The following is a 24,862-nucleotide window of genomic DNA, read 5'->3' on the forward strand; positions in this document are numbered from 1 at the left end:
AGCCAGTCATATACATACATGCTTTTAAAATTCTGTCATTTATTGGCACAAAAATTACTCAGATACAACATGGTGTCTATGTGGCTTTACTTTATACTTTGTGTATTTAGTTGGATATTTCCTTTGCTTATAATTCACAACCTGTTCTAGTGTGTCCGTCTGTGATCAGCACCTCCACAACAGCATTTGTGTTCTGTGTCCCTGCTGCAAACACAACATACTCCCCCTCACTGAACACAGCCCTGAGATCCTTGGCCACACCTGCTATGCTTGGTGGCCAGGCATCTGAGCAAACATCCTTCCAGGAAGGTCAGGGCTTGTGAGTTTTAGCATCATGGGGTCAGGCGGAAGACAGACCTTCTTAGCCATGTTGGCCCATCCTGCAAATGTCGCCACTGCATCCAGGGACGGGTGAGGTAACAGGATGGTGGAGTGCTGACGTCTGTGTCCTTGCTGTGGCCCCTGGTTGAGAGGACCAACTAGATTATTCTGTCAGCAAATGCTTATGATGAGTTCTCTTGTAAGTTAAGTCAAAACCCGTATTTCTCAGTTACCCATCTTGTGGTCTCCCAAAATCGAAGGCTTGCTTCTGTAGGATTACTGTGTTTCACTGTCCTGGGAACTGAATCAAGCCTTGTGTTTCTGACAGTGTCTTTTCAACAGCAGCTAGGAGGTTGGCATAAGCCAACTTTGAATATACAGTAGTTCTTTTCATATACATTTCAAAGTATTTAACAAAGTCCAACTTTATGTCCATGGTTTCAGTCCACTGGAAGCACAGACCAAGGTACAAACGCCTCGGAGGAGATGATGTGGTTTGCCAGGCCTTGGTTACCAGAAGGGACACCTAGGAAGGTGGACAGAAAATGGTCAGAGCTCTCCAAAGCTCTGCCCAAGTACAGAGAGCAGGTCTGACCCCTTGGGACTCAGTCAACATCTCTAGTCAAGGGCTAATGGCTCTGAGGTCCCAGAGATTCCTCTGCCCCTTCTCTCAAATTTCTGCCCAGACTCTACAGGATTACCAATCTTTTTCTTCACTTTTTCTCTTAGTCATTGCTCTGACTTTTCTTGTCCCCTTCTGCATCACTGGAGTGACAACAAAAATCCAAAAGCACCCCAGACAAGTAAAGCACCCTGCCCATTCTAAACCATAGCTCTTAAAGCAGCCGTAACTTCCAAACACAGATTGCATCTGTTTCCCATTAGACAAGGAGCATTCTCAGAGCCCACAAACTTCTAAAGAGACAGGACCCCATAAAGACTGTCCTCTATGACCACTCCACCAAATCATCCTTTCTTATCTGGGTTTGAGGCTTCAAGTGGGTCTCTACTGCAGGCTTATTTATTTTTGAGACATGGTTTCACCACTATAACCTTGGCTGTCCTGAAACTGAGAAGAGGTTTGCCTTCCTCTGGATCCCCAGTGCTGGGGAGAAAGGGCATGTGCCACCATCATGGTTGGCCAACAAGGCTTCTTTGCAAGGCTCACTCACCAGCCAATGTAGCACTGGCAGAGGTTCTCATGGGATGTTGCTTGCTTGATAAGCAGTTCCACTTGGGTTGGAACATCCAAAGTGTCATCATGAGAGAAATCCCGACCTAGGAAGCACAAATACTGTCATCTGCACTTGGCAACAACACAGCCTATGTTCTTGTGTGGCTCAGCTGTCTATGCATCCAGATAGTCACCAGAGCAGGAAGGACAGACCACATTTGCAGTGAGAAATTCACCTCTGTGTCATCTGCAGGCACACTGGTGTCTTACTATAGACCCAGTTCAAAGATGTGGCTAATGGGGCCGTTCCAAAATCAGAGTTGAGGAGTGGACAAGGTCATTTAGCTTGAACCTCACAAACTTTCATCATTGTCTCCACTGGACAGTTAGGATCCTACCCCCAACACAGGCTCAGCAGCCTAGAGCTTCTTTGATAATATGCTTGGTTTTTGTGTTTTAAGCCAAGTTTATTTTGCTATTGGTAATCAATAGCCCAGCCTCCCAAATATCTAAACTTCTACTAAACACAATGCACAAGCACGATTACAAACTTCCATCTGATTATTCTTTTGATTATTTTATTTATTTAGTCCCTCCTCCCAGAGTCCTTTGCATGTCATCCTTGCTCAAGGGCCATTCTAATCCTTTGTATCATTCCAATTTTAGTATATGTACTGCCAAAGCAAGCAGAGTTTTGTTTTTTGTTTTAGAGATTTTTAAATTTTATGTGCTTCAGTGTTTTGCCTGCATATGTACCATGTGTGTGCCCCTGGAGGTCAGATCATGGAGTCAGATGCCCTGGAATTGGAGTTACTTATGGTCATGATCACCATATGGATGCTGGGAACCAAATCTGGCCCACAACAAGGATAACACCTGCTTTTCAGCCACCTCTCAGGCCCATTCTGCCTCTTTCTTTCCTTTGATATGGGGGAAGTGTTTTGTTGTTACTGGGTCTTGAGAGAGATTTCATGTAGCATCAGCTGGCCTGAAGTACGTAGCTGTACCTGGCCCATCTGATTATTTTTGAGTATTCCTAGAATTCACTGGTATGATCCAGCCAGCTGCAGGTCTGCCTTGTTCTACTACTGGGATTGCAGGTGTGAGCCAGCACACATAGCTGGCAAAGCACCTTTCTACTACCACAAGGACTGTTTGAGTCCTCCAGACCTCCATAAACACTAGAGTTTCTCTACTTGTCCCAGTTGAGTCCTAGGCCCTGAGTGCTGGGTGGATTGCAGACTGGCTTCTTTCCATCACTCTCTTCTCCCAAACCCAAGTATGCATCCTTCCTCGGACCATCCTGCCCTGTGCTCAGCGTTTATCTCCTATATAGTCAAAGCACTGATTATGTAGTCTTCAATCTTTCCTTGATTACATCCTTCTCACAGGTTTTTGTTTGTTTGTGTGTTTGAGACAGGGTCTCTTTCTGTCTACGTAGCCCTGGCTGGAGCTTGCCTGTCTTCCCAACACTGACATTAAAGCTGTGAGGCATCATGATGGCTTTTTCAGTTTTGTGAACACACTTCTTAGAGACATAAGGCATGGCTCAGTGGAAGGGTCCTTTTGTGCCATGGTTTCAGCACCCAGGACTTCTGCCCACCACAGCCCCTATTTGCTCACTCAGTCCTCTCCTCCCTGCAGAGGCTGCTCAAGTGTTTTGCTACATCTCACCTTTGCCTCCATCCCATTCTCAACAGCTTCAGTCTGGCTCTCAGATGGTCACTAGTGATGTCATCTTTGACCTTCTCATGTCTTATGAGCCAACAGCCATCTTTGTGTGTTTTATTTTTTGTGTTGTACTGGGACTCTTACCTAGGTTCTGTGAGTGGCAGGCAATAACTTCACCACTGAGCCACAGCCCTAGCCCAGCCTTTGACCTGCCTTCCTCAAGATCTCTTGTATCTGAGGTCTTAATTTCATCAGTGGTTGTCTTGTCTGCATATTAGAGCATTTTCGTACCTTTCTTCTGATGCAAGGCCACTTAGCCAGTGCTCGTGGTATCACATCACAAAAAAATCAGGCCTGGTTCCCTCCCCATTACACCTATCTGCCTCTGGTAGTTTCCCTGGGTTGAATGGCAGCCTGGGATTCACCTTCCTCTTACCATCACTCTCATCAAAAGGCTCTCTCTAGACACACTGCTCCCTGCCTGACCTAATGTTAATGTCCTCTAGTGAATTCCTTGTGGAGGTCTGGATGAGAATGGTCCCCATAGTTTCATATATTTGAAACATAGTTTCATATATATATTCTTGGTCCCTAGTTGATTGAAGTATTTGGGAAGGATGACAAGGGGCAGTGTCACTGGAGGACTTGTGTCGCTGGAGGACTTGTGTCACTGGAGGTGGGCTTTGAGGTTTCAAAAGCCCATGTCATTCTCAGTTAGTTTTCTCTGCCTCAGAGTTGTAGATCAAGATGTAAGCTCTCAGCTACTGCTCAGACATCAAGCTTGGCTGCCTGCTGTTGTGCTCAGCACCATGATGCTTATGGCCACTAGCCATCTAAAGCTGTCAGGCAATAAAGCTGTCTTTTATAAGTCACGGTGTCTTAATGAGCAGCAAGAGAAATGTAACTAATGCACTCCTTAGAAACTTGAGCTCCAGTTGTTCCCTTAGGGAGACTTTTCTGGGCTTTCCAAATTAAATGAAACCCTGTCATCACAAGGCGTCCCAGCCTCTTCTCCACTCAGTGACATGTTTCCCCTTAGATTCTGAACCCCGAGAAGCCAGGAAAGCTGGCTGTTTCTACTTGAGTGGTTCCTTTATTGATTTACTTGATTAAGCACCCTTGATTACAGAACTGGCTGGTTGATGCCCCGTGCCTGGAATCCCATGTTTTCTGTGACGTTCATATTCTCTGTTAGGCTTTCTTATCATCATTCAGATGGAAAAGACTTCAGAGGTTACACAGGAAGTGAGTGTGGAATGGGGGTCTCTGGCTCCTTGGCTCCCACCCTCTATGCACTAACCTACCCTGTAGAAGAAAGAGGCTCAGTATGGAATGGCTGCTTGTTTCCAAAGTCATACATGGCTTCCTTTCCATCCTTCTACTGATGCTAGTAGCCATAGTCAATCCAAGTGGTCAGGCACCCTCCACTTGGATTGACTCACCACGAGGCCAGTAACTTGCTCCTCGAGTGGGCTGGTTCTGGAATCCATTCAGATTCCAACAGAGCCTCCCTCATCCCCAGAGTTAATGAGGTTGAGGGTCTTCAGCAACAAGAGCCAAAGGGATGTTCCACTGTTGCCTTGAAGCTATTCATGAGCCATGTAGAAATAAATCCCAGGACAGCAGGCTGGCCATCCACCAGTGAGAACACTCTCCTCATCAGGCTTCATGCCCCTTTAACCACCAAACACTCACCAGTGAGCTTATCTCGAACCCTATTAATAATCTGAATAGCTTTCTTGTTTAAGGCTTCTGGTTTCACAAGACCATCTCCAACTGGAAGACACAAGAGTAGAAACAATGGGTCCAGGGCTGCTCTGCTTTTATAAAACTTACCTCTAAGTGCCGAACCGTCCTGTGCATGCATCTCTGTCCTCAACACACAATTCAAAACGCATGGGTGCTTCCCTCCCAAAGGCAGCTTTGCTACTTGCCTTGTTGATTCCCTTTCTGGCTCATTGTTCATTGTAGCTGCTATCTGTGCAATGAGCGAGTTCCTCAGAGCCTGGACTTACTGAAAGAATGGATGGATTCTGGCACAGTGGTCCCTGCTTTCTTATGGGCTGGTTCTCCAAGTTCTACACCGTCCAAAATTTCTAGAGGAAAACAAACAAACAAACAAACAAACAAACAAACAAACACATCTCAATTAGCAGATGATTCAAATAGTAAGGAACCAATAGTTTCTCATACTTTTTTTGAGAGGTTTCATGTATCTGAGGCTGCCCTTGAATTCCCCATGTAGGTAAAGATGACCTTACTATTAATCCTCATGCCTTTACATCCAAGTGCTGGGATTACAGCCATGGGCCACAACATCTGACAGTCACTATTTTTTTTTTAAATTTACTTCCATTTTAAATGATGTGTATGTGTGTATGTATGTGGGCATAGCCATGTAAGGTGCTGGATGCCTGAGGCCACAGTAATTGGATCTTCCTAGAGTGAGAGTTACAGACAGATGTGATCTACCTGATGTGGGTGCTAGGAACCAAACTCAGATCCTCTGGAAGAACATTATGTGCTCTTAACTTCTGAGCCATTTCTCTAGCCCTGATACTTTTTGCGGGGTGGGGTGGGGTGGGGGGGTGACGTGGAGTGGGGTTGGTTTTTCTTTTTTTTTTTTTTTAAAGATTTATTTATTTATTATATATGAATACACTGTAGCTGTCTTCAGACACACCAGAAGAGGGCATCAGATCTCATTACAGATGGTTGTGAGCCACCATGTGGTTGCTGGGATTTGAACTCAGAACCTCTGGAAGTGCAGTCAGTGCTCTTAACCACTGAGCCATCTCTCCAGCCCGGGGTTGGTTTTTCTATGTAGCCTCGGCTGTCCTCAAACTCAGAGATTTGCCTGCCTTTGATTCCCTAGTGCTGGGATTAAAGGCTTGTGCCACTATCATCCAGCTATGTTTTTTTTTTTTAATTATTTATTTTCTGTATTTGAGTACAGTGTAGCTGTCTTCAGACACACCAGAAGAGAGCATCAGATGGCTGTGAGCCACTATGTGGTTGCAGAGAATCGAACTCAAGACCTCTGGAAGAGCAATCAGTACACTTAAGCTCTGAGCCCTCCCTCCAGACCCCATCTGTTACTCTTTTCAAAATAAAAATGACATTTATTTATGTGTTTGTCTGTGTTGGGGGTGGGGGGAAGGTAGGATGTTTGGGAAGTCAGAGGTCAACTTTTAGGAGCTGCTTCTCTCCTTCCACTATGTGTGTCTGGGGGATCAAACTTAAGTGGCTAGGGTTGGCTGTAAGTTGCCCTGGGGGTTAGACTAGACAAGCACTCTCCAGGGCTCTATCTTAAGGACTGACATCAGAGAAGCATAACAGGGCTGGAGAGGTGCCTCAGTGGCTAACAGCACTTGTAGCTCTGGTGGCAGCCCTGATTCCCAGCACTCATGTGACTCACAGGCACCTGTAACTCCAGCTCCAGGTGATCCTGCACATGCTTCTGGCCTCCAGAATGCATGCATGAAATGCAGACATACATGCAGGCAAAACACCTATACACATACAAATAAAAAGAGTAATATAAAGCTATTAGTTTCTAAGTATTTGAAAATGTCTTACTTGTTACTATTGTGAATGTCTGTGTGGAGGAGTGTATGTCACAGCTCCTGTGTGGTCAGAGGACAAGCTCTTGGGTCAGTCTCTCCTTCCACCTTTTATGTGGGTTCTGAGAATTGAACTCAGATCACCAGGCTTGAGTGGCAAGCATCTTGACAGCCCCCCTTTTTGGTTTTTTTCAGGCTGGGTTTCATGTAATCCAGGCTAGCCTCAAACTTGCTATATAGGTAAGATGACGTAAATCACTTTGGGGAAAGTAATGGGGTCTGCCACTTCCCTGGGATGTACCCACCTACTGACTGGCCTGCAGAGTACGAGTCTGTTCTTGTTCGGGATCGCTTATTGCCTTTGGTATTTGCTAGGAAAAGAAAGTACGAGTTAGGAAGGACTTTAGACTGTGACTTGAAAGAAACTTGGTTGGAAAGGTATTTTTTTATGATCAAAAAACATGATTTTTTTCTTTTCTTTTAGACATGGTTTCTCTGGAACCTGACTGTTCTCTGGAACTCACTCTGTAGACCAGGTTGAACTTGAACTCAAAAGAGATCATTCTGCCTCTGCCTCCCAAGAGCTGGGATTAAAGGCATGTGCCACCACCCACCCAGCTAAAACTTTTTTCCCCAAAAAGCTGTAATGCTGAATCTGCAAACTGGATGCTGTGCACCGCAGGCCTGACATGACAGGTCAGTGCTGGTTTACTCACAGCACGTCAGAGGCCTCTTGGTAGTTAGCACCCTCCAGGGAGAAGAGACGTGGGCCGGTGCTGCCTCAATCACAGCCATCTATGTTTTCACTAAGATACTAGCTTCCTACTTTACAGTAGAACAAACAAGATCTCCAAGGTACAGTTTATCCAGAGAACCATCTTCATTTAACAGCTAAGCTAGTGTTCTCTAGTCTATAAAAATGTTTGAAATGCCTCTCCAGCCCCCAGAATTGCTATGTAATTGTCAGGGACACAAACATACATACATATATAATACATACATACGTATTTAAATAGCAAAGGCTGGCTTGGAACTTATAGAGAATCCATCCCACATATTTGAAGCTTACTGTCCATCAGCCTCCAGTTGAGCAGAGGGTCATAGACAAAGGCCTCCAGCACAGCCATGACACTGTCCTTGTGCTCCCGAAGCACTTCCATCACTGTGTGGCACGTGGTTCTGTAGTTGCCATCCAGACCCGTAACCTGTACAACGGTCAGAAAGAGTTACTGTCAGTAGCCTGCCACCCTGCCACCCTGCCACAGGCCCAGGCCAGGCCAGGCCAGTGCAGACACGCATGCAATGCTGATCTTCAGGGGTCATTTCTAACACAGTACTGGGGACCAGCTACAGAAACTACAGGGGCACTGAGGGGACTGATGCACTCAGAGAAGTGTACGACTGTACTGGTTCCATTTCAAATCAGTGTGTACCCAGGATCCACTCACCTCCATAGCATTGGTCAACATTCTTGTTAGTCTAAACGGAATCTTTTCTGGAAATTTCTCTCTGGTCATAGCAACCTATAGGGTCAGTAAAGGGAAAAGCAAATCCATGGTTAGGTTATATACTCGAGCTGAGGCCAGGTGAAGGTGGTGGCCTCTCTTGACATCATGTGCTCTGATTTACATCACAGCAAGAAGAGTTCCCACTGAATTCAGTGAGAGGACATGTACCACAGGGATTTGAAAGATGACGTAAGAAAACAAAAGCAGACAAGAGAAGAGGGACAAGTGCTCACTGCCTGGCCGTGGCCAGCATGCAGCAGGGGGACAGCACAGCCCTCCTGATGACAGCCTGTGGAGAGAGGAGACAGGAAGGCCTTTGGGACTTGAGTTGCCTAAACAGTCAGGAGGGTTAGCATATTCACCTCAAAGCAGTCCCCAAAGTCAATGTGCAGGATCTTCCCACTCAGCCGGTCCAGCATCAGGTTGGATGGGTGCCTGAGAGACAAGTGAGAGCAGGAGGGGTTACGGAGGCAGCCCTGATGATCAGTCAATCAGGAGTGCTCAGGCCAGAGGCTGGCAAAGGCCCACACTCAGCTGAGCCCTGCCCCCACATGCCTGTATCACACAAGCTTGACAGGAGCTAGCCTTCCTCAGTGTTCTCTCACTGCTACATTTGGGGCTACAAAGGCAGAGGAAAGTGCTTGTGGCAGAGGCCACATGACCCACAAAGCCTAAAATATGCATCATCTGCCCTTGCATTTACTTTCCTTTTTCTTTTTTTTTTTTTCTTTCTTTTTTTGGTTTTTCGAGACAGGGTTTCTCTGTGTAGCCCTGGCTGTCCTGGAACTCACTCTGTAGACCAGGCTGGCCTCGAACTCAGGACTCCGCCTGCCTCTGCCTCCCTCGCATTTACTTTCTTAGGATCCTGGGTCCCTAGGAAAGTGATTTCTTTCCAGAGTAGCACATTCCTACCAAGCAGCTACCACAGGGGCTTGTCTGCTTGAACCTCTGGGTCAGACTAAGTCATTCAGCTTTCATCAAAGGCATTCTGCTAGGACTTCAGACTACTGGTTTCTAGAGCTCTGTATTTTGTTTTACATTAATGTGTGTGTGTGTGTGCACTCTCATGCACTTATACACGTACATGCCACGGCTCTTGTTTGGAAGTGAGAGGACAACTGGCAGGAGTTGGTTCTCTCCTACCATATGGGTTCCAGAGATCAAATTCAGATTGTCAGGCCCTATGGTATAAACACTTTTACCACTGAGCTATCTCATTGGCTGTTTTTGAGACAGGGTCTCATTGTGTTATCCTGGCTGTCCTAGAACTCACAGAGATCTACCCACTTCTAGATCTACCCCACTCTAGTCTGAGTGCTAGAGTCAAGGGCTTTTCCACCATGCATGGCCCACTGTCTTTTAAAGATAAAATCTCATTTTGCTACTGAGGCTCATCTCAAAATCTTAGGCTTGGGACCAATCATCAAAAAAAAGGTCTTAAATTCAGGAGATGTCACCACCTGAGCTCTCAAGCGCTGGGACTATAGATATATGTCGGAGAGCCTGGCTTGAGCTTTTATTTTGGAGGTGGGGGCAAAAAATGATTTTTACGCACAACTGCGTGAGACACAACTACAAAAGAAAAGCAGCAGACATCAAAGAAGCATTTTCATTTACAGTCTTATTAGTCAGTGTCTAAATATTCCTGACATTTCTTTTTCTTTCTCTTTTTTGTTTTTTTAGGGTGGGGGCATGGTACTGAAGATCCAACTTAGGGCTACGTATTAGCCCTACACAGTGCTCTCTGATTGAGTCTACCCACAGCCCTGAATTATCTCTTTGGAGACAATTATCTATTACACTTAGAAGTGTATTCTGTACAGTAGAGGGTTCTGCTTTGGTTGGTTCCAGCTCTCAATGGAGAATGACTTGTCAGCACAGTGGTGACTGATCACTTTGTTAAGTTAGTGAGTTACTTTGAGGGCCCCTCCTCCCTGCTGCAGGGTACCGTAATCCTACTCTGCAATAAAACTATGCTTGTTTGCCTTTCAAAATACAAAATATAGTTATTTATTCAAAGGTTACATATTTGTAGAGAACAAAATGAGACCACTGAAAATAACTGGAGAAAGAAACTCAAAGAAACACATTCACTTACCTGTCTCCAAGACCTAAAATGTATCCAACCATCGACATGACAGCCAGGGAGCGAGTATAGTTGGTTCTTCGATCAAACCACACCTACAGCACAAGAGCACATGTGACAGTGGTCTATAAATCAGCAGTCGCCGGGCAGTGGTGGTGCACACCTTTAATCCCAGCACTTGGCAGGCAGAGACAGGCAGATTTCTGAGTTTGAGGCCAGCCTGGTCTACAGAGTGAGTTCCAGGACAGCCAGGGCTACACAGAGAAACCCTGTCTTGAAAAACCAAAACCAAAAAAAAAAAAAAAAAAAAAAATCAGCAGTCTATAGTTACAGCCCAGGACAGCTGTTCTTATAGCCTACCGATGACCTGTTAGAATGGATAACAGAACAGCATACAGTGACAAGGACTGCTTGCAGTAGGCTGGGATGGAGACATCTCAGAAGCCTGCAGCAGCTCCTTGTAAAGAGGACGGTGTCTGGGACCCTGAGAAGCAGGAGATACATCCCTCGAGGGTACCCACCATTTGAAATAAGGGACTGCCTGCAGTAGGCTGGGATGGAGATATCTCAGTAGCCCACAGCAGCTCTTTGTAAAAAAAACAGTTGTTCCCATTTCTAACCTTAGCCCTGGACAACAGCTGTATAGATTTCATTTGTGCGTGACTGCTTTTCAGTTGGCCTTGGCGTGCGTAATTAATCTATTATATCTGACTTTCTTACTTCTTTCTCCTTCTACTCTGGTGAATTCTGTGAAACTAGATGTTCTTCGATATAATGATTCTTGAACAATTAAAAAATTGAGGCACAGCACAGATCCTAGAGTGCATGCTGTGTGTTCTCATCTTGAAAACAATGCAATAGCTGCACAATGGTAGTTCCAGATTAATGCTTGACTTGCAAAGAAAGTTTGAAGAAATTATTAGAAAATGAAATAGAGCCAACATTGGGACCCTGAGAAAGGAAAAATCTATTAAAGTTATGAAATAAGTTTTGTACAACATTTAAGAGTGGTTCCTAGATAAGGAGTATAGAATACATAAAATCTTATACTAGTAAAACTAAGTCAAAACACTGGGACCCTTGGGAGAGTCACTGTGTGCAATGTACAGAAGCAGAAAGCTAGTGAACTACTGAGTTAAGGGTTAATTTGACTCTTTCCGGCCACTGCCTGGCAGCTTTGCCCATGTCATTTATCATTAGAGCTTCACAGGAAAATGCAAGTAGCTGACCTTGGAACTCTGAGCTCTTAAGTATAATAAGTCAAAAGTTAAAGTTTAAATAAGTTTGCAATTATTATGATTTTGGCTACAAGCCTGGGAATAGGGAAGCTTGAAACTTTAGGGAACAATTGTAATTCTTAATTTGTTTTTTTTGGGGGGGGGTTTGAGACAGGGCTTCTCTGTGTAGTCCTGGCTGTCATGGAACTCACTCTGTAGACCAGGCTGGCCTTGAACTCAGAAATCTGCCTGCCTCTGCCTCCCAAGTGCTGGGATTAAAGGCGTGCGCCACCAACGCCCAGCTGTAATTCTTTTTTTTTTTTTAATTTTTTCTCAAATCATAATTAATTCACACGGGTATAAACACAGAAAGGCAGGATGTGGGGAAGGGAATGACACTGGAGTGTGGGTATTCAGGGGGAATACAGATATCTTCAGAACCGGGTATCGGCTGGGTGAAGGTTCAGGGGACAAGTCACTATGATTGCCTATGACTCGCTTGTCCTTATCTAAGTTGGTATTGTCTGCCAAGGCTACCTATTTACAAGGTATATGACTACTCAGGCTTATAAATTTCCACAAAAGCTGCCTGTTGACATTAGCTTATAGCCATCTGTTTCAATGTTTTTCCACTGAGACCCAAGACTTGGTGTTAGTATACATGTATGACAGGCCTATTGCTGATTTTAGGCCTATGGCTGATTTTAGGCCTACAGTGTGTAAGCAGGGCTGCCCCTGACATCTCCTCCCTTCTCTAAGTATAGAAGGGCTGTGGCAATTCTAAACTTGCGAAGGTGGGGATAGAGGCCTGACCTCCAGTATTTGAAGGGGACCTTTTAATGGCTCCAGTCCCCCTGTTGTTGTCCAGTGAGGCATGAGGGCCATACCTGTCCCGATGTCTTTTTGCTGGAGAGGGGATACTTTTGACATCAACCCCTATGCAGTCAGGCTTGTCCCTTAGGGAACCCAGATAGATATTTTTATCTTTTATTAATATTCCCTTGCAGTGCTTAGCCTCGCAGCCTAAGCAAGAATTCAGATCGCCTGTCAGAGGGGGTTCTGGGTGGCCCTTCTCTGCTTGGTCTAGGGGCAGAAGTCCCCCCTTTTAGGTTGGGTGGAGATGGGTTTTGGAAACACCCTGTATAAAGTAAAAACCTCATCTTGAGTCTCGTGGTCCTCCATAGCTAACTTATGATAATGTATCTGAGTAGGTTTTGCTACCAAATTATTTATCTGTTGTATCACAGAGTTAATCCACCTATTTGAGAGCCAGGGACCAGCAGAAAAAAAGCAAAAAGAACCCAAATAATGGTCGCAAGATGGAAGGAAATAGGGTTGACAACCTTGGAGAGGCTGCAAATCAATTCTTGTACCAGCATTCATCTGTCTCTTTCTCTCTCTGATTTTTCTTAGGCTTCACTACCTATTTCATGCTCTCTTTAACCCTCCTTGTCTTGTCTATGTAAAGGCAACCTTGTTCTTAAAGGGCTGTACACAGTCAAGAGCTGTACACAGCCTTTTCTATTGTAATAGAGTAAATCAAGTCCAATAAGGATCTTTGCGATTTTAGGAGGTCTCTTCAGACAGCGAAACGAGGGATTTCTTCAGATTAGTGATGTCAATCTCTAGCTGTTTGATGTTCTTGTCAGTGGCCCTTCAAAGGTCTGAGTAGTAAAAGTTTGGAGGCCAGCATCTGGATTAGAACTTCTAACCACAGACATCACAGGTGATTCATTTTTACCTGGGATGCTGCCTGAGTTAAAGCTCCTCCTGGGAGTCCCCCTTTCTCTCGGTTTTCTGGGGTTGGGTACGGAGCTGCTGCCTGTGACCTGCTCTATCGCCCAGCTGTAATTCATAATTCTTTGTGGGATGTGGTCATTCTTTTGAATTTGATTTGGCAATGATTATATAATGTTTTTTTTTTTTTCCTACCTGATTTTGGAGTATCAATAAAAGACTGGGGCAAGAAAAAGGTGAGAGAGCATGTGAGGAGTGAGTGAGGAGAGAACGTGTGAAGAGTGAGTGAGGAGAGAACGTGAGGAGTGAGTGAGGAGAGAACGTGAGGAGTGAGTAAGGAGAGAACGTGAGGAGTGAGTGAGGAGAGAACGTGAGGAGTGAGTGAGGAGAGAACATGAGGAGTGAGTGAGGAGAGAATGTGAGGAGTGAGTGAGGAGAGAACGTGAGGAGTGAGTGAGGAGAGAACATGAGGGTAGAGGTGAGCATGCTCTAGCTCCAGCCGAGGGCAGAGGTGAGCATGCTCCAGCTCCAGCCGAGGGCAGAGGTGAGCATGCTACAGCACTCCAGCCGAGGGCAGAGGGCAACTTGTGTGCGATGGTCCTCTCCTTCTACCATGTGGGTCCCAGGGATTGAACTCAGCTTGTCAGGCTTGGCAACGAATGAATTAGCCTGCCGAGGCCTCTCCCCGGCCTAGGTTTACTTCATTTAAAAAATATTTATTTCTATGTGTATGCACCATATTGTATATGTGCATGAGATGCCTGAGACGGCCAGAAGGATGTTGGATCCCCTGCAACTGGAGTTACAGGATCTCATACATAGTTCAGGCTGTAAAGGATGGACTTGAATTCATGGTGATCCTCCTGCCTCAAGCCTCCCAAATGCTGGGATTATAGGCATGAACTACCATTCTCAATTCAATCAGGTTTCAAAAAGCTTTTCATAAAGCACAGTGAAAATTTCTCAGTAAGCCACAACAAAAAGGAGGACGCATCCTGTCATGTGAGGGTGTCTGTGGACATACCTCAGAGCTAGGGCTTTTCAGCCACAGTAGCTTGGCCAGGTCATCCCCAGCTGTGTTGTTGACAGCATGCTCAAACACCTCCACTTTCTGCATCAGAGTCAGGTGGTCATAGTCAGGAGCCATCTGAATCAGGACAAAACCAGTTAGTAAGAGAGGAGCCTAGGATAGGCAGCTCAAATGTAGACCAGGCTAGGGCCAGGCAGAGCTGGGTTCTGATTCATCAGCAAAACTAAGACAGAAAGGAAATAACAAGGGAAAGGGAAAAACAATGTATTTAAAAAAAAAAAAAAAAAGCCGGGCGGTGGTGGTGCACGCCTTTAATCCCAGCACTTGGGAGGCAGAAGCAGGAGGATTTCTGAGTTCGAGAGTTCGAGGCTAGCCTGGTCTACAGAGTGAGTTCCAGGACAGCCAGGGCTACACAGAGAAACCATGTCTCGAAAAACCAAAACAAAAAAAAAAAAAACAAAAAAAACCCAAGGTCTTATTATGTAGCCTGGCTGACCTAGGACTAGGTTCTGTAGACCAGGCTAGCCTCAAACTCAGAGAGCTGCCTGCCTCTGTTTCCTGTGTGCTAGGATTAAAGGTGTGTGGCACCAAACACAGAAACTTAAAAAAAAGTATATATTTATATATGTATACATATAATTTTATATTACTTATATAATACATACACATATATGTATACACACATTCATATGCCTATGTGTAAATCTAATTATTTTGTGTGCCTGTGGAGGTCAGAGGACAGTAGCTGGGAGTTGGTTCTTTCCTTTCACTGTGGGTTCTGGGCATCAGGCCTCCATAGGCTGATGAACTTTTACCGACTGAGCTTTCTTGCGGGCTCGTCTTTGTTTCTTAGAGGTTATTTGTTTTTTTGTTTTTTGGTTTTTTGGTTTTTCGAGACAGGGTTTCTCTGTGTAGTCCTGGCTGTCCTGGAACTCACTCTGTAGACCAGGCTAGCCTCGAACTCTCGAACTCAGAAATCCTCCTGCTTCTGCCTCCCAAGTGCTGAGATCAAAGGCGTGCGCCACCACTGCCCGGCTGAGGTTATTTGTTTTATGAGTCACCTCATTAAGCCTTCTTCCATAGTGATTTCCTCAGAGAGCCTTCTCAGTGGTGCCCACCAGGCACCCATGGGTCTGGGGCAGGCAGGTGTGTAGTGCCCACCAGGCTCACCGGGGTTAGCATGGCAGCAGCAGCACGTACCCGCAGCATGATGCGATGCTCGATGTTCAGGAGGATCTTCTTCTTCTCTCGGTAGTCCCGGATGAGGGCATGCAGTGTATCACAGTGGGGCACCCAGCCAATGAGGCCCGAGTTGGTGGACAGGGGGATGACAGCGTATCTCTGGATGCTGGTGGCCACAGGGAAGAATGGGTCATTGCAGTGAACAGCAGAACAGCTTTAATCAGCTTAGGACACACAGGTGTTTGCTCAACTCCCAGTTGCAGGATGTGGGCTGAGGGGCCCTCTGTGAAGAAGGCACCCCAGAAAGATGCCACAGGAACCACAGTGGTCCTCAGCTTGCCTCATAAATTCACCTCTGCTGGAAGCAACAAGTGACTACTTATGATGCTAAAGTAACCTCAGTGGAGCAGCCATGGGCTTAAGAGGCAGAGGCACAACTGGGAGGGTTCCACTGGCCTTAGTCCATGGGAGAACACCAAATCTGTAAAATCCAGTCTAAATCTGTAGACCAGGCTGGCCTCAAACTCACAGAGATCTGTATGCCTCTGCCTCTGGAGTGCTGGGATAAAAGGCATGTGCCACCATGCCCGGACCCTTCTAAGTGATTTGAGAGTTCACGAATTCTCACATTAATTAATTAATGTGACTAAGAAAGGGAGTGGATTCCATAGGCCTTGGGAATTGCTGGTGGTCTTGGGCAGGAATGTGCACTGCTCTGATCTATTCCGTTGTTCCCCATTTCTCACAGGCAGCAATGGGCATGAGTTTGTTTTCCTCCTGAAAGGCCACGAAGGCATCTCACAATGGGAACACCCTAAACTGTCTGGAGAATCTTCTTGTGCTGGGCACCCTGGTACTCCTTGCCAAAAACTTTAATGTTAATTTTGTTTTGAGACTGGGTTCTCTAAGTAGCCCTGGCTAGCCTGCAACTTATATGTTAGCCCAGGCTTCTGACTGCAACAGTCATCCTGCCTCTGCCTCTGTTTCTTGAGCACTTGGGATTATATGTGTGTGCTATCTATCATACTGAGGTTTGTTTTTTTTGTTTTTCGAGACAGGGTTTCTCTGTGTAGCCCTGGCTTGTCCTGGAACTCACTCTGTAGACCAGGCTGGCCTCGAACTCAGAAATCTGTCTGCCTCTGCCTCCCAAGTGCTGGGATTAAAGGCATGCACCACCACCACCCGGCAGTATTTTTGTTTTAAGACAGTGTCACATACAGTTCAGGTAGGCCTCAAGCTCTCTAAGAAGCCTGGGCTAGCTTTGGATTCTTGACCCATCTGCCTCTACATCCCAAGCTACCATACCTGGCTCATGTGCCTAACTCAAAAGTTAGTAACAACACATGGTCACATGGACAGCATAGGACAAAACGCTGTCCTAAGAGCTCAGCTAGGACAGTGTTCTGAGTACCTGAGGTTCTTTCGAAGAGAAGTTGGATCATTGGCTAGGAGTGTGTTCACTAAGCCAAAGAGCTGCATCACTCGTTCATCCTGCCGCAGATCTTCATGGCCTTTCAGGAGGAAAACAAACTCGTGCCCATTGCTGCCTGTGAGAAATGGGGAACAACGGAATAGATCAGAGCAGTGCACATTCCTGCCCAAGACCACCAGCAATTCCCAAGGCCTATGGAATCCACTCCCTTCCTTAGTCATACTGTCCCCACAGACAAGCACATACACACCCTAGAACTCAGGAAAAGAACAGTTCTGCTCTGATTAAAACAAAAACTGTGTTGTGAGGACTGAGAATTATTATGTACCTATAGGTTTCCTGTTCCACTGTCCTCTCCTGACTCCTCCAGGCCACATCACCTAGAGCCCCAGTGCACATGCCCAGTGGGAGCGCAACAGTGTCAGAGGACATGAGGAGGTGTTGGTGTTCTGGGCCATGAGAGGACTCATCAAAGAAAGCCGCTGCAGGATGAATTCAGGCTTCTCAGAAACAGGGGACCAGCAGAGGACTCACTTTGAAAGCTTCCTAGAGGCTCTTTTTATTGTTTTGGAGGGAGAGGCAGGCAGATCTCTGTGAGTCTGAGGCCAGCCTGGTCTATAGAGTGAGGTTCAGGACAGCCAGGGCTACATAGTGAGACCTTGTCTATAAATAATAAATAAGTAAATAAATAAATAGCCGGGCAGTGGTGGCGCACGCCTTTAATCCCAGCACTTGGGAGCCAGAGGCAGGTGGATTTCTGAGTTCGAGGCCAACCTGGTCTACAGAGTGAGTTCCAGGACAGCCAGGGCTACACAGAGAAACCGTCTCTGGCCAAAGGGTATGCACATGGTGCACGGACACACGCCGGCAACATAGCTATACATATTAGAGGGAGGAGGTGTTTGCAGAGTAATCATGAAGGACCTGAGAGCTGAAGAATACACTCAAACTGCCTCTGCGTTTGTTTCTGTTTGTCACCGCCAAATCTTTACCCACTAGCCTTTGAGGTCCCTTGTCCCAGGGATCCCCATATTCGACTGGGGTGGTCTGTGGCAACCTGAGACCCTATCCCAGCATCCACATAATAACCTAGGTGTCCTGTAACCCTAGTTCCAAGTGGGGCAGAGACGGGAGGATTGCTGGGATTTATTTGCTTTTGGCCTAGCAGAGAAAAATGAGGGTCCCAGGGGCCCATATTCAGGGAGGGATCCTGTTTTAAGAAGGGGTTGGCACGGAATGACAGACACTTCATGCTCTTTCATATCTCTGGCACCTACAGTTGCATGTTGTACAATCAGACACCCGCCCCTGCCCCCCAACCCCACTAGTTTCCCACAGCTGCCCACCATATGGGCGATAGTTCGATCGCCTGCTACTTCAGCAAGTACAGCGCTGGGCAAACAGGGAGCTTTATAAGACACAGCAGGAGGAGAGTCACTGCCTCCCTTTCTCTCCCAACAGACATGGGGACTGCGGCAGATGAGATGGCAGGCGGTCATCTCAGAGGAGAGAAGGTGTGCTTGGTTCTTACCCATCAGGGTCAGCTTCCGAGGCCTCTGCTTGGATGTGATGACTTGCAAGGACGGGGCTATGGACTGAATGCGGATGATCGGCTGGTTGGGGTCATATGTTCCCGGCACAGCCAACTCAAGGTCTCGGCACATCAGAAGTTTGGGGGACACATACTGCAGCTCCAGGGATGTGAGCTGTGAACAGTGAGGAAACGCCTTAGACTTCTGCCTCTCAAGGGAAACGGAAATGCAGTTTAACTTCTTTTTCTTTCAGTAAATGGCTACAAGCAACTGTTTGTCCTAAAGATTCCACTAGAAGAGAGTCTGGATGCACAGGATGAGCCCAGGATGCCTCAAGAGCCTACCTGGGGTAGCTGCTTGGAGATCCGTCGGAACACATGATAGTAGAGGTCCCAGGCCTGGGTGAGGTCCTTGACGTTGCCTGACTTCATGTACTTCCGGCACCACTCCTGTGCCTCCATCAGATCTCGACCATAGGCCTGAGAGGGAGAGCAGAACAAATCGTCACCTTACCAAGGTGGCCATGACCCTGGGAGACCAAATCCCCAAGCAGTCTACACTAATCCGGGGGTAGGGGGGGTGCCTGAAGCGGTATAAAGGCACCAGGAGGGAGTGGCTGTTTTAACAGTAGGGGCTGTGCAGTCCTGACCCTTGAACCCCCAGGGCATGAGGGTTACCTACCCCTAGAGAGATTCAGGGAGAGGTAAGACACCCCTGAAGGGATCTTGGGAGTTTCCAGTTAAAACTTCATTAAAATCTCAAGGGCTGAGGGAATGGCTTGGTGGGGCAGTGCCTGTCTGCTGTGTGTGAGGACCTGGGTTTATACCTGTAGCATGTCATGAAAATGAAAATAATTGAAGTGGCTAGAGAGATAGTTCAGTGGTTAAGCACAATGGCTGTTCTTCCAGGTCTTGAGTTCAATTCCCAGCACCCAAATGGCAGCTCCCAAAATATATAACTGTACTTCCATGGGATCCGATGTTCTATTCTGGTTTGCATAGATGCAGGCAAAACACTCATATACATAAAATATATAAACAAATCTTTTTTAAGCCAATAAGTTTACTTAAATATACGGGGGTTGGGGTTGGAGAGATAGCTCAGTAGTTGAGAGCACTGACTGCTCTTCCAGAAGTCTTTTTTTTTTTTTGAGACAGGGTTTCTCTGTGTAGTCCTGGCTGTCCTGGAACTCACTCTGTAGACCAGGCTGGCCTCGAACTCAGAAATTCTCCTGTCTCTGCCTCCCAAGTGCTGGGATTAAAGGCGTGCGCCACCACTGCCCGTCTCTTCCAGAAGTCTTGAGTTCAATTCCCAGGAACCACATGGTGGCTCACAACCATCTGTAATGGGATCTGTCACCCTCTTCTGGTGTGTCTGAAGACAGCTACAGTGTACTCATATACATAAAATAAACAAATAAATCTTAAAAAAAAATAAGGTTGCTACAACAATTACATTTTTGTTGTTTTGCTTTATTTTTCTGGCCATGGGTTCCAGGTCTATGCTGGCCTTGCATCTGTGATTCTCCTGCACAGAGTACTAGGATTACAGCGTTCTATGCTGTGACTGCTACTGGGTGCCACTTTTAAGGGCAGTAGAAAGGTAGAGAGAGAGAAAGCAGTCTGAGGAGGTGAGGGTAATGTCTGTCACTCTCTGATCCATACCTGATTAAAGGACGTCTCCTTCAGAGTCTGGGGACCCCGTTCCATCATAGCGTGCAGGGGCTCCAGCACCTCAAACATGCCTTTCACGTTCCTCTCCCCAAAGTACAAGCGAGAGGCCTCTTCCAGGCCTTCATGCCACATCTCATGCCAGAGGATGGCTACCCGAATCAGCTCTTCACTCACCTGGATTAAAGGGAGAAGGACTGAGATGTGCTGTGAGGGAGAGCAATCACCAACACCCCCGGCTGCTGCCTCAAGACTGACTCACCATCATGGCCTGCTGGACCAGCGTGTTGCTGTGCTCACACATGTTCTTCAGGATCTTGTTGGCTGCATTGTGACGGGCTGTGGTGGTAGACTTCGAAGCCACCGTCAGCGGGTAGATGAGGGCCTAAGCAAATAGAGGAACACTTGTAAAGACTAGCCCCCAAAGCAACAGTCAATGGTTTCCCAAGGAAATGTTCAGGGTCTGCATGTACCTGTGGGTGGTACCGACCAATGTCTGTGAGGAGCTGGTGAATGAGCCGGCCCACCAAAGGTCTGGGTGTGTCAATTCTTGCAATGAGCTGAGGTATAACCTGGTATGCAGGAAGACACAGCATGCAGCATGTGAGACATAGGACAGTTAACTGATTTTTATCTTTCTTCTTTGTTTTCTAGACAAGGTCTCATGTGGCCTAGGATAGTCATGGTCCTTTTGCCTCTACCTCCCATGTGTTGGGATTTCAGGAGTGTACTTTGCTCTAGCAGGTCTTGAACTGGTTCACCCATTCAGTTTCCTGGCAGAAGCAAGGAGAATATCTGGTCTGAACCTTAGGACCAAGCTGTGCTTCTGTGACCACTGGTCATTTCCAGTTCTCACCTGTAACCAAGTGTCAATCTGTATGGCCTTCACCCCTTCCACCAAGGCTTCATTGACATCTGGCCAGTGACCATAATCAAACCACAAGGTGAGGACTCTGGAACGACAGGACAAAGTTACGGGAAACTGTCTGTTTTTCACCTGTATGGCTGTAAATGGCTGTGACAGGTGGCAGTGCTCTAAAACCCCAACACTTCATCCCAGGTTGCCATGGTCATCGAAGCATGAACTCAGCTGCAGAGGTGAACCAGGCAAGCTCTATGCATGCTGAGGAGGTGCCTGCAGGGTGGGCAGCAATGAGGCTGGTGAGACAGGCCTCTTGACCCTTCCCTCTTCATCCTGTGTGAGGCCTGGTAAGCTATCGTGTCTCACGGCCCAGGAGGAGAAAGGTCCATGTCTTGACCTGAACTGTACTGACCAGAGAGGGACTAGGAAGACACCAGACGGGTGACTTCCTTTAAGAGTTACATGCTCCCCACCTCCTTTATACCTGAGTGTATCCTGGAGGTTGTTGCCTCTTGACAAGGAGATAGAACGGAAGAAGCCTTGGACAGCAGGGACAGTGTACAACAAGAGGGTTTTGGATAAATCCTGTTGAAACACAAGTGTATTACTGACAGTCTGCTCTCTCATCTGTAAGATGGGCACAGTTGCACACCGATGGCACCCTGTCTCAGAGGGTAGTTAGGAGTCTGAGACACTGATGGCTGAGGAGCTAGTGGCATATGGAATGCACTCCACAAAGGCAACTGCTTCATAATCATAGTCTGGCGTAGTATGGCTTCCTGAGCTGGGCAGTGGGGGTGAAGTGGAGGCTCAGAACATGCTGGTCTCTATACTTCCTGGCTGCCCTGTTACAGTCTGAATTGACAGGCCAAGGGTCTCCCAGGGAAAGAACAGGGCAGAGGACATATCTATAAGGCCCTGGTCTCAGAGTGGCCTTATAGCTGTGGCAGCCACACCCCACAGGAGCCATGCACTGAGAGGACGTACTCCTCGCTGGGAGAAGGAGCTTTTCTTCAGCTCTGACAGCAGACACATGCATGCACCCAGGGAGCACAGCTTCTGGCACAATAAGGACAGCAGTCAGTGTGTCCAGTCCCATCTATCCTGCCTCAGAGCAAGCCTCAGCTTTCCCGTCCTTCACAACTACCTTCTGCTCAGAGCTGTACCCTGGCCAGTTCTGAGTGAGGGTTACCTCGGTGACCTTCTTCTGCAGAGGGGACGGGGTGGGGCTGTTCTCATTGCTCTCAGCTTCACTCTCACTGTTGCTACCCTCTGTGCTGGTGGCAGCAGCGGCGGAGGCAGCAGTGGTAGCAGCGGTGGTAGCATTGGTGATGTTGGCCCCACTGGCGTGACGCAGTTTCTTCTTCTCATCACGGGCTTGGTTCTGATGTTTGTAGTGCAGCACCGCTTCAAAGTTCATCACTGCCCATGCGTGCCAGGCCTAGGTGCATGGGGTGAGAGTCAAAGGCAGACAGAGGTGAGCAAAGCCCAGAAAAGTGGAAGGCTGGCTTCTTAGTGTGCCCTGAGGATGGAGCCTTGAGATCAGCAGACTAGGTCTCTAATTCTGCATATGCCTAGGAAGTGGGCATTACTACAACAATATGGCTCGTTCATCTCAAGAGCATCTGGGCTTTTGGTGAACACTGTAAGGTCACAGTGAGAAGGGCAGTGTAAGCAAGGTGCACTTGCTCACAGACCTTATGGCCTATAGACTGCAAAACAGACGGGGGCCAGAAATGGTGGGCAATGGGAATACAGTTATCTGAAGGGCTCCATAAAAAGGGATTTGGCTAAACCTTGCCCTTGAACAAGGAGGGAACAACAGAGACAGAGGCAACTGGTCTTCTTGGCAGGGAAAAAATACAGGTACATGGAGGGCATGTGCAGAGTCCATGGAACCATGTGCCTGCAGCTTGAGGCCCACAAAGCAGAGTGAGGGCTGCTGGCCAAGTGCTAGAGAACCAGAGAATGGAGTCCATGTGCTGGGCCAAGGCAGTCCATTTCATCTGAGAAGATGGGGCTTCCTTAGTCCCCCCCCCCATTTATTTTATGTTAGTGGATGCTTTGCTTGTGCATATGTATGTGTGTCACACACATGCCTAGTACTTGTGAAAGCCAGAAGAGGATTCCAGATCTCCTGGAACTGGAGCTGTATGTGGTTGTGAGCTGATTAACAAGGTTCCCACTAAGCACAACTTCACTGGATGCATTTTCCAGCTCTGGATATGCAGTGATCAATAGAGGGGAATCATTGATCCTCTCATAGACTGGACTGTGTGTGTGTGTGTGTGTGTGTGTGTGTGTGTCCGTGTTGAAAGTGTACAGTTTTCAGTTCAGGGTGAAGCGCCTGCAGAGGATTAATACTTTTTATTCCAAATGTTTCTATGGTCTTCAAATCAACTTTGATCCCAGAGGGAAGAATTTATAATTTCCTAATAAGGATGAAGACTTTGGAAAGAAATTGATTGCACTGTTATAACAAACAGCTATTACCTGGAAGCCTTTAGAAAAGGAATTAAAAAAAAAGTATATATGCTCCTCTAAAAATATACACTTCCAGGAATAGCCCCTGCACCAGCTAGTCAGCCAGCTAGCCACTTTCATACATTTTCTGTTTGTCTTTTAGAAAGGTTTCCAGTAATATAACATCATAGATGTTCCTAGGATGACAGGCATCTGAGAGGCATCAGAGCTACTAGTACAAAGGCGGCACAGGAAGTGTCCCTTAAACCACAGCCTCCATCAGCTTCTCCGCAATTCCTAAAGGAAGGTCCAAGTTTCTTGGGCTTCTGACAGACTCCAGGCATTCTAGGGACCTGGCTGTAACCATGGGAACATGGGAGAACTCAAACTGGGTGGAGAACTGAGAGTCTGGAGCCAGCGCTGGCCCTGCCCTCCTCACCTTGTACCAGCTGCGGTCATGCTCTGTGGCGGCACTGTAGTACTGCAGCACCTTGGGGATGGTGCTCTCATTGATGCCCTGGAGGTTCAGCTGCCACTCCCCAAGTTTCAGAAAACACCTGAAAACAGAAGAGCAAGACCCCATGTTGCTATGTCCCATCACAGGCCCTAAGGGACAAGAGCGGACTGCTGGAGTGTCCTAAAGACTTCTGACAGTTACTCTTGCTTTCAAGAGACAACTGATGGATGTTCAACCCTGTGAAAGGAAGGGGAAAGGGGTCTGTAGAAAACCTTGGAGGTGTCTTTTCTTCAGGATTTATGTCTTCCAATGACAGCATAAACCAGGTACCTGGTACAGGTGGTCCTGAAGGACCCAACTATGCTTTGTGGAGGACAGTTCTGACTATTTGTTTCTCACTGATGTTTTTCCTCCTTCTGTTCTCTTCCATTCCAGACAGAGACGATGCTCACCTGTAATGCTAGCATCTGTGGATGGCTACTCCAGGCTCTGCTCTCTCTGCTCGATTCTGTTCTGGGCTCCTATAACGCCTCATATCACCCTATTTAATGTTGTTATACTTTACATGGTCGGGAAACAAGGCTCAGAGAGACTCCGAGTCAGAGCTGTCTACACTTGGAATTAGCAAAACAGGGCACCTGAGTCAGTGAGATGGCTCAGCAGGTAGAGTCAATTGCACCAACCCTGATGACCTCAGTTTGATGCTTGGAACTCGTAAGACGGGAGGAGAGAACTGACCTCTGCAAGATGTTCTCTGGTCTCCACATGCGTGCTGTGACTTGAGTCCAAGTGAGTAGACACACACACACACACACACACACACACACACACACACACGTGCGTGCGCGCACGCACACACACACACATGCACGCACACACATGCACACACACAAATAAATGTAAAATTAAAAAATGTGTTTGGAAATATGGCCAGATGCCAACTGGATGTTAATATGG

The 24,862-nt window shown here is 46.9% G+C and overlaps 1 protein-coding gene and 1 non-coding gene across 2 annotated transcripts in view; both read right to left on the reverse strand.

Moving 5' to 3' along the window:
* Window positions 1-19: 19 nt before the first annotated feature.
* The window catches only part of Mtor (mechanistic target of rapamycin kinase), a 106,825-nt gene continuing 81,982 nt past the window's right edge, over window positions 20-24,862 (reverse strand). Inside the window, exons 37-57 of the mRNA XM_028757786.1 lie at window positions 23,888-24,005; window positions 22,178-22,426; window positions 21,470-21,570; window positions 20,980-21,076; window positions 20,597-20,695; window positions 20,386-20,508; window positions 20,118-20,300; window positions 18,798-18,932; window positions 18,453-18,627; window positions 16,901-17,036; window positions 15,508-15,655; window positions 14,302-14,424; window positions 10,336-10,418; window positions 8,600-8,672; window positions 8,178-8,252; window positions 7,799-7,934; window positions 7,035-7,100; window positions 5,182-5,262; window positions 4,862-4,942; window positions 1,494-1,599; window positions 20-847 (exon numbers count right to left, since the gene is read on the reverse strand). Coding sequence (XP_028613619.1) covers window positions 832-847; window positions 1,494-1,599; window positions 4,862-4,942; window positions 5,182-5,262; window positions 7,035-7,100; window positions 7,799-7,934; window positions 8,178-8,252; window positions 8,600-8,672; window positions 10,336-10,418; window positions 14,302-14,424; window positions 15,508-15,655; window positions 16,901-17,036; window positions 18,453-18,627; window positions 18,798-18,932; window positions 20,118-20,300; window positions 20,386-20,508; window positions 20,597-20,695; window positions 20,980-21,076; window positions 21,470-21,570; window positions 22,178-22,426; window positions 23,888-24,005 — 2,404 coding nt within the window. The 3' untranslated portion in view covers window positions 20-831. The remainder of the gene's footprint in view (window positions 848-1,493; window positions 1,600-4,861; window positions 4,943-5,181; window positions 5,263-7,034; window positions 7,101-7,798; window positions 7,935-8,177; window positions 8,253-8,599; window positions 8,673-10,335; window positions 10,419-14,301; window positions 14,425-15,507; window positions 15,656-16,900; window positions 17,037-18,452; window positions 18,628-18,797; window positions 18,933-20,117; window positions 20,301-20,385; window positions 20,509-20,596; window positions 20,696-20,979; window positions 21,077-21,469; window positions 21,571-22,177; window positions 22,427-23,887; window positions 24,006-24,862) is intronic.
* LOC114612923 lies at window positions 2,076-2,181 on the reverse strand. Its single transcript, XR_003710108.1, has one exon. It is a non-coding gene; the product is annotated as a U6 spliceosomal RNA (small nuclear RNA).

This window comes from Grammomys surdaster, unplaced genomic scaffold, assembly GCF_004785775.1.
Source record: "Grammomys surdaster isolate TR1022 unplaced genomic scaffold, NIH_TR_1.0 126185, whole genome shotgun sequence".
NCBI classification, from domain to species: Eukaryota; Metazoa; Chordata; class Mammalia; order Rodentia; family Muridae; genus Grammomys; species Grammomys surdaster.